The sequence below is a fragment of the Oncorhynchus gorbuscha genome, linkage group LG02 (genome assembly GCF_021184085.1).
Source record: "Oncorhynchus gorbuscha isolate QuinsamMale2020 ecotype Even-year linkage group LG02, OgorEven_v1.0, whole genome shotgun sequence".
Classification (NCBI taxonomy): Eukaryota; Metazoa; Chordata; class Actinopteri; order Salmoniformes; family Salmonidae; genus Oncorhynchus; species Oncorhynchus gorbuscha.
The window spans coordinates 53394102-53403212 of NC_060174.1; the positions used below are offsets into that span (position 1 = coordinate 53394102).

The following is a 9111-nucleotide window of genomic DNA, read 5'->3' on the forward strand; positions in this document are numbered from 1 at the left end:
AAGGAACTAAGGTCAGGACGTGACAGGGTCATTCAGGTTATCAGTGGTAACAGACATAAAATATTCAGATTTGGCCTTCCTGAGAAGAAAAGAACACTTGTTTCGTAACTGCCTAAAAATAAGCCAATCAGCATCAGAATATGATTTCCTTGCTTTAGCCCAGGCTAGATTACGGTTGTGAATAATACAAGACAGCTCAGAAGAAAACCATGGATTAACCCGCCCTTTAACCCTGAACCTGCCGAATGGGGCATGTTTGTTTACTATTAGGAAAAAACCATCGTGAAAGAATTTCCAGGCAGTTTTCACATCAGGGATAAACTCAATCTGCTCTAGTCAAAATAAAACAAATCATGAAAGAAAGCCTGCTCATTAAAACACTTCAAATTTCTCTTATGAATAAAACGTGGGTTTGTTCTAGGAACCTTAGTATTTCTAACAGCAACAACAGCACAATGGTCACTTAAATCATTACAAAAAAACACCAACCGCAGAATAATTATGTGGAACATTTGTAAATATCAAATAAATCAGGGTAGATTGATCTGGGCATTTAAGATTTGGGCGAGTGGGTGGGTTAATCAACTGGGTAGGATTCATAGAAATACAAAACATTTTTAAATCATCAGACACTGGCTTTAACCAACACCAGTTGAGATCACCAATCAAGATCATTTCACTGTGAAGAAGTTTAGACATAAGGTGTGTCAAAGAAGAAAATGCATCACCAAGAACACAGGGGGGTCTATAACAGTTATAGAGAGTTATAGAGAGACCTTTTGAAACCTCAATATTCAAAGCAAGAAATTCCAACTGTTTACATATAGCTTCAGACTTTGCCACACTTACAGGGAATTTAGTTTTTACAAATATAGCCACACCTCCACCTTTCTTAACCCGATCAGTGCGATAAACATTGTAACCACAAAAATAGACTTGCTGAGCCAGGTTTCAGAAAACACAATTACATCAGCATCAGTTGATTTAGCCCAAATCCTAACCCCTTCAATTTTGACTGCGTACATTTAAATGAAAAATACCAAAACCAGATCTTGATTTAAAATCAGAGAGGGTTTGGAGACAATGCGGTCCTTCTGTAGCTCAGTTGGTAGAGCATGGCGCTTGTAACGCCAGGGTAGTGGGTTCGATCCCCGGGACCACCCATACGTAGAATGTATGCACACATGACTGTAAGTCGCTTTGGATAAAAGCGTCTGCTAAATGGCATATATTATTATTATATTATTTTCATATATTAGAGCCAGGATTAGGTTGCACGTTACCTGATATCAACAAAATAAGAATAACTAGGCACCTCAGTTTAATAACCTTGCACGGCTCCTCTTTTTTAAGAGACCTACTGCAAGCGAAATCTACAAGTGAGTTTCCAGACAATACAAAACAGTCATTTAAAACAATTCGACCTTGGTAGTGACACAAATTCATACTGTTCACATCAGGCCACAAATACATCGGCACTTGGACGAGTGGACCGAGTGAAAAAGAGCGAGTTCCTGCAGACAAAATGTATAATGGACGGGAGAGCACATTGTCAGATGTACTCACCCAGCGGCAATGTTCGTTTTCTACAGAGTTCAGAAAAGTCAGTGCACAAAGCAACACCACGAAAATGCTCATTTCCTCTGACAAATGTAAAAAATCGAGGCCAACGAAGGTAAGGGAAGAGAAGGACAGCTGTATGTATGAGTATGAATGTGAGTATTTGCGCGTGTGAGCAGATTTGGTGTTGAGGTCGTAGGTACAACTGTAAGCAATTCAGTTCTCAAATGTCTGTTTAATGTGAGAAACAAAATGAAAAACACATGTTAGACCATTACAATGCGGACTGTCATGCATTTTTACTATTACCAACAAGACAACGAAGTGATACGTGTCATGGAGACTTATAACGGATACTTTCCAAACCTCAAAAGTTCCCACGCTGAGCGATATTGTTTACTACACTATTATGCATACAATACAAGTCATACGTTTATTGTCATTCATACTCTTATTTTTAACCGAATATATTTGCAAAGGTGTTCCTTGTGTCAATTCAGAGCTTGGAAGTATTTTAATAATGTACTTAAGAGGACTGACATTCAAGGCGCACAACAGGATAACACAACAACCACATTTTCAATTGACAATCATTGCTTTAAATGGATGTGGTCGATAGATTAGTATAGGTGTAGCAGTGTGATGTTGTTCCTCTAGATTATGCACCAAATTGCACACAAGGACCAATTCAAATCGGCCAGGTCAAGAGGGAATGTTAATAATTTGATAATAATACTAATAATTCAGTGTATTTTTTTCATATTTAATTACAACTGCATAGCTAAAGTTTACAAACACTTTTTCATATCAATATTGTACATACATGTGATTGTAAAGGTTTTGTATATTTTGGTTTGGCCCATCGCGGGTTAAATGTATTTCCGTACCCCCTTATTGTTCTCTTTTGCCTGCCCTTCGGCATGAAAGGAATGTTGTCCTTGGCTCCGAAATTGTTCAATATGAAACCGTGGTAATGTTACACAATGTACTGTTATGCTACCATAAGTTTGTTACAATGTGGATAATATAAAGATGTATGTTAACAAGGTTCACAAAGCTCGCTAACTGGGGTATCTATTGTAACTTGTGAGTACTTGGGACAGTGTTTGAGTGAGTGTCCGTGTGCTTGCGCAGGTGCCTGAGAGCTAGGACTGCGCCAAGGGTTAAACATAATGTGTGTTGTCTCTTCGTGTGCAGGGCAAATAAAACATTATTCAACTAGCAGACCTCCAGTTGTGGCAGCGTCCTAATTTAAAGTACACAACGCAGAACGAACCACATAACATAGGCATATATAAATAATGTATTTAACTTGTAAACCAAGATTGGATTAGTTGGTCTAAGCAACATGCACCTGGATAATCGCGTCATGAATCGGGAAAGGCTCCTATATCCTCATATACACATTATGACATAACAAAGAGTTTAATCGTTCACGAAATAAAGACATAGACGCAAACCCAATTATACAGGTTCTACACATTCCATTTCTCCATGGTAATATAATGTAAACATTCTATTTTGCGCCAAACATCGCCTACAACTCAATTCTAAGTGCAGCATATTGGACGACTCCACAGTCATTGATCATTCGCGACTTTAAGTCATTCCTGTTATCTCTAGAGCATCCCGTGTATCTATAGCGCTGCATTCTTCTCCATCTTACCATGGATAGGGTTTGGTGCATTCCGGAGTTCACTTATGGTCCCACAAAGGTAATCTTAGGATAAATTAATTTTAGCATACTGTAAATGCCTGTGCATAAGGTGCAAAACAAAGCATCATTATTTTATATATATATATATATATGCCATTTATTTTCATTATCTTTAAAGGAATTCTGTAGAAGCAGCCTTTATTTTCAGACTCTGCAGGCCTGCTGGGAGGAAACATATTACAATAAACAGGTAAGATTCATCCCACAAAAACATAAACAACAGAGAGTTGTATTTCAAGACAGTTTAGAGAAGGTGGTCATAAGAGTTCTTAATATCACTTTCAAATTGTGGGGCATGAGAAGTTGTGAAATGTTTAGAGAGGCCCTTCTGAAAGCACATGATATGCTATTTCGTGGCACGGTCTCACACCTTACCTCATCTTGCAGAAGAAGCTCATGGTCCACTATCTGCTGCTCCAGAGTCAAGGCCAGGTCCCGCCCCATGTCACCACAGAGCACATGAGCAACTGGCTGGTGTCTCAGGGCAAAAAATCCCTTAGGGAGAGGTGAGTACCACGTCAGCACTCACCTTCACTGCCATTCCCTGCCACCAGCAGCACTCCAGAAGGTGTGGGTAAAATAAACAACAGAAAAATCAGAAGCCAGGAAAGTTGAATTGCTCTGTGTTTTATTTGAAGGGTGTGGAAGGAAACCCTGGAGGAGGGAAACGACCTCGCTCGGCTGGTAAGAGAATGAGAGTTAAAAACATACTACAAGTTAGTGAGCTCTTTACTAGCCTTTCAACAACGAGTTAGCACAGCAGAATAGATCTGTTGTGAAATTACACTAATGGGACTTCCTGTTTCATACTGCAGGCCTGGGAAGTAAACACTTGCCTAAAAATGATGGACTTAGAGCATGAGGCTTTCTGCAAGCTCCGCCGCTCCATGCACCCCACCTCGCCTGCTGACATGTGAGTTCCATGTACTGCCCTGCATATGACTTGATCCATGTATCTACATATCTGGAACTACGCAGAAACAGACAAAGACAGTGTTCTATGTGAGCACATTGCACATCGTTTAGCTTTGTTTTCTCCTTATTGTTGATTTCAGAGATCCTAAGGTCCACAGCATCGTGGAGAGAGCTGTGAGAAGCATTCTGGGCAAGCAGTCCAATGAGCCCCGTAGCCCCCTGCTCAGCCCATCTCAGGTGGTGGTGGAGGTGGTGCCCAGGCTCCTCCTGGCCCTGTGGCTGCAGCCAGAGGAAGGCCATTCAGAGCACCCAATCCTTATAAGTGGGATGGCCGTGGGCATGGTGGCGGCCGTAGTGGAGAAGCTCTCCTGCATGTTAAAGGACCCTTCCCCTCACATCCCTTTCTCCCGGGCTGCTGCTTTTGACTCTGTGTGGTCGATTCTCAGGAGAATCAGTCAGTCCTTCTCCACCGATGACCTGCAGAGCCCTTTTTATATGAGCTCTGTTTGTGCCTTTGTGGCGGATGAGGTGCAGAGCTGCTTCCAGCCCCCTGCAGCCACCCTACCAGTCCCCCCTGTCCTCGCGGTGGCTGTTTCCACCACACTACCAGCTGGCATCCAAGCAGGTGAGTAGCAATGACAGAGAGCACTCTGACAGATGCCTGTTCCGATGACATCCAGGTGCCTTGTAGTAGAAGAGCTCATCAGGATTGTTGTTGTCACCCATAACACAGATCCGGCTTCTTCCCACCTGGAGGATGTAGACATCACCCCTAACACAGAGGCAGACCCGGGTTCTTCCAACCTGAATGTTGTGGACATCAACTCTAACACAGAGGCAGACCCGGCTTCTTCCCACCTTAATGTTGTGGACATCAACTCTAACACAGAGGCAGACCCGGCTTCTTCCAACCTGAATGTTGTGGACATCAACTCTAACACAGAGGCAGACCCGGCTTCTTCCCACCTTAATGTTGTGGACATCAACTCTAACACAGAGGCAGACCCGGCTTCTTCCAACCTGAATGTTGTGGACATCAACTCTAACACAGAGGCAGACCCGGCTTCTTCCCACCTTAATGTTGTGGACATCAACTCTAACACAGAGGCAGACCCGGCTTCTTCCCACCTTAATGTTGTGGACATCAACTCTAACACAGAGGCAGACCCGGCTTCTTCCCACCTTAATGTTGTGGACATCAACTCTAACACAGAGGCAGAGGCAGACCCGGCTTCTTCCAACCTGAATGTTGTGGACATCAACTCTAACACAGAGGCAGACCCGGCTTCTTCCCACCTGAATGTTGTGGACATCAACTCTAACACAGAGGCAGACCCGGCTTCTTCCCACCTTAATGTTGTGGACATCAACTCTAACACAGAGGCAGACCCGGCTTCTTCCAACCTGAATGTTGTGGACATCAACTCTAACACAGAGGCAGACCCGGCTTCTTCCCACCTTAATGTTGTGGACATCAACTCTAACACAGAGGCAGACCCGGCTTCTTCCAACCTGAATGTTGTGGACATCAACTCTAACACAGAGGCAGACCCGGCTTCTTCCCACCTTAATGTTGTGGACATCAACTCTAACACAGAGGCAGACCCGGCTTCTTCCCACCTTAATGTTGTGGACATCACCCCTAATACAGAGGTAGAGCCCATCTCTTCCCTCTTGGAGGTTGTGGACGTCAGACCTGAAGAAAGGACTCTCACGATGGCCGTCTCCGCCACTCTGCCAGCTGACATCCAAGCAGGTGAGTAAACACTTAGAGAGCACTCTGACAGGTGCCGTTTGTCTTGACATCTTAGTAGAACCTCTCAACTGACCAGTGTTTAGAAGCTACGGTTTGCATTTGTTTACATTCTGTTCCTCTTTTTTCCCTTTCCAGAGGATGTTGCTGTGGTCATCCCGGATGTCACCCCACACGTCACCAAGGATGTGACACTGGATGTTCCATGCAGAGCTAGGAAAGGGGCAGTCCTGCGATTATTTTGCAGGCTTTGGAGGGCAGTGTGCTGCTGCGCCTGCCACAAGGAAGAGGAGGAACAATATTAATTATTCATCACACCTGCAGAAATGGGATTGAACCATAGACCATTAAATTATTAAATTATAATTGGACTCAATTCTGCTTTTCTTCTGTTTACTACTTAATTTCAGAAAATGTCTATAAACTTTCACTTTGCAAGTGTGGAGTAGGTTGTGTAAATAAGTGGGAAACATCCCAATTTTAATGCTTTTAATAATTTATTTGTACATTTAAAAACAAATGTATTATTTGACAACAAAAAAACAGAGGGCGCTCAACCAACGTTGAGTTGAGGTGCAACCAAAAATTTGAATCATCATAGAAAAGGAAATAGCGCAACTCTTGCTCACTATAAAAAATGCATTATTTTGTTCAGGCAAGGTTAAAAGTTTCGGCCTAGTCTATGATGATATGCAAGTTGTGTTTGCCCAGGAAAAGGGTGACCCAGACTCACCCTGGTTCTTGAGGGTTGAAGACAGTGAAAAATGATCATTAAATAAATGGGACTTGTCAATTCTTGAATAAAAATCTTTAATGAACATTAATTTAAATACAATTGACTTGAGGATCAGAGCAGGCAGGCTGACTGGCTAGCCCTGAAGGCCCTCTGCCTCTACCTCTGTGTGGTTCCTGCCATTTGGCTGATCAGAAGCATTCTGCTCTTTCTTGCTCACATGAACAGGAGGAATGGCCTCTGGGGTAACCTCCTCCTCCATCTAACGCCTCTTCCACCTCCTCTTTCTGACTTGTTCTCTCTCACTGGGTGTTGGATAGTTCCTCCTCTGTGTCTTTGTGAGTTTGGAGGGAGTTATCTTGTTCCGACTTCCTCTAAGGGTGTGCACCGTAATCTCTTTGTGTGTTGAGGGGTTCAGTGGTTTTGAAGGGAGTCTGAAGTTCGATCTCTAGCGATGGCTGTGGGGTCTGTCCCGTGGTGGTGTCTTCCCCCTCCCTCCAAACACCCAGCCACTGAGACATGTGATGAGGCCAAAAAAGATCGCTCTGGAAGGACGGGATAGGACACATCACAACACTGCTGCTCATTCATATTCAAACACACCTCAGAGTACAGACACAAACATGGACACCCCCCCCACACACACACACACACACAGTCACATCACGGTTACAATGTTTACTGTTTACAACATGAATGTATTGTAATGTGCAGAACAATGCCGGTCCGGTGGTTAAAGCTTGGAGAACTTTCCAGTTCATCAAGCCCCATCATCACCTACATGCGTGGGGGATCCCAGGTATGTGTCTTTGTAACTACCTAATCTACATTGTCAGTCATTTGATCTTGATGGAAATGTGTCACAGCCATTGCTGAAGTGGTTTTGTTGATGTTGTCTTGTTGTTTATCTCAACAGCAGGTGGTGGTGAGGATGCACCACGTGAGTAGGGTGAGAGGCCTGGAGACTCAACTGGTGTGGGCCATCTCCAAGGAGACAGCCAGGCTTAGTCCAGAGGGTATCCCCTACTGTGCCACCAAAGTGCAGTCCATCACTTGGATCCAGGTAAGAAGTAAATACTACTGAAATAGTATTAGATGAGTCTTTTCTTCACTTATTCCATTTGGCCTTAACATGTATTCTCTCTCTGTCAGCGGGTGGCTGGCAGGGTGACCCACTATGCGTCTCACCTCTGCCACGGGACGTCTGTGGACGTGATGCTTAGCTGCTACCAGGTAAATAAACAATTTCCTATGTATATAGACTAGACATTACTGGGCATTTATGCATTAGATTTGGTGTGTTTTCTAATAACGTGTGTGTGGTAAACAGGTGTGTTGTGTGTGTTTTGAGCAGCAGACTGATGTCTCAGTGGTGTACGCCACTCTCCACATGGGGCTGGACGGGCTTCTCTCCTCTTCAGCGTGGTCGGAGGCTGCCTCCTTCTCTACGCCCACCACTCAGCAGTTCACTGGCCCAGAGCCTGAGGGCCACAACTGGTATGAGGTCAGACGTTAGACACACAGACTATTGACTAGGAGCATTAAGATCCTTCCATTGACCGATTTTTCTGTTATGTCATTGGTCACTGATTTTGAATGCTTGTTTTGTTGTCGTAGGGCTGGGAGGAGGACCTGCTGCCTGAGGAGAGGGAGGTTCCTCTGCTAAAGTGAGTTCCTCTAAGTGTCTGTGTAGTCTGGGCTTGTCAGATGCTGAAGGATAGTGGTCATAATGCTGTTATCCCCCATTGACTCTAATGGTTGACATGCTCCATTCCCTCCCTTTCACAGCCTCTACCTTACCACCAAGAGAGTGGAGGACATCGCCCTGAGGCTCGTCTCCCTGCGCCAGGCCTTCACTGTGAGTGGACCCACTTTTCTTTTTCTCTCTGTTACTTCTTGTTCTGTCTCCTAGAGGAAGATGTCTCACCCTAACTCTTCTCTCTTTCCTAGACCCTGCTTGGTTCCACCCTGAGCAGGAACAATCTGTTTGTGGCGGGAAAGGTCCTCCTGGACGCTTTGGTTCAGGCCAACCACATGGTAACTCACTAACTCATTCTCTTTCAAGGGAATTAGAGCATCCATGAGGGGAAATGTGTTCTGTTCACTAAGATGCTATTTTCTTTGTCATAGGACGAGGCCAAATTCATCCGTACCTATAACGACTTTGTGGACTACCTGGGTGACCCCTCCAAGCGGAATGACATTGAGAGGGAGCTGGCTGAGCAAAGGTGAGTTCATTAACTCTTTCAAGTCTCACTGAGTTCTTCCACATGCATGTCTTTTATACATCACAGTAGCTGATCTATATGAAATCATTCCTACTTTCTCCAAATGTGTTTTCTTGTCCTATATCCATCATGTGAACATGATAGATGTCCTCTTTGAGCTGGTGCTGTTTGGGATGATGACAGCTCAGAAGTCCCTGATGGTGGT

General features: G+C 44.1%; 1 protein-coding gene and 1 long non-coding RNA gene across 2 annotated transcripts; both read left to right on the forward strand.

Annotated features, from left to right (window-relative positions):
* The first annotated feature begins 3338 nt into the window (after nucleotides 1-3338).
* Nucleotides 3339-6404, forward strand: LOC123990364 (pheromone-regulated protein PRM7-like). The gene is made up of 7 exons (XM_046290933.1): nucleotides 3339-3467; nucleotides 3665-3783; nucleotides 3916-3961; nucleotides 4093-4190; nucleotides 4333-4817; nucleotides 4926-5948; nucleotides 6084-6404. Exons 2-7 carry the CDS (start codon nucleotides 3674-3676, stop codon nucleotides 6248-6250), a joined length of 1929 nt encoding a protein of 642 aa, XP_046146889.1. The 5' UTR covers nucleotides 3339-3467; nucleotides 3665-3673; the 3' UTR covers nucleotides 6251-6404.
* Nucleotides 6405-8261: 1857 nt separating this feature from the next.
* On the forward strand, nucleotides 8262-8662 carry LOC123995160. Its single transcript, XR_006831785.1, has 3 exons — nucleotides 8262-8345; nucleotides 8467-8536; nucleotides 8629-8662. It is a non-coding gene; the product is annotated as an uncharacterized LOC123995160 (long non-coding RNA).
* Nucleotides 8663-9111: the final 449 nt, after the last annotated feature.

Excerpts from the sequence above, each read along its gene's own strand:
- LOC123990364 (XM_046290933.1), top strand. The coding sequence starts at position 3,674 with ATGGTCCACTATCTGCTGCTCCAGAGTCAAGGCCAGGTCCCGCCCCAT. Across the intron at positions 3,784-3,915 it reads AAAAAATCCCTTAGGGAGAG|GGTGTGGAAGGAAACCCTGG; the intron begins GTGAGTACCACG and ends TTTTATTTGAAG. Across the intron at positions 3,962-4,092 it reads GAAACGACCTCGCTCGGCTG|GCCTGGGAAGTAAACACTTG; the intron begins GTAAGAGAATGA and ends TTCATACTGCAG.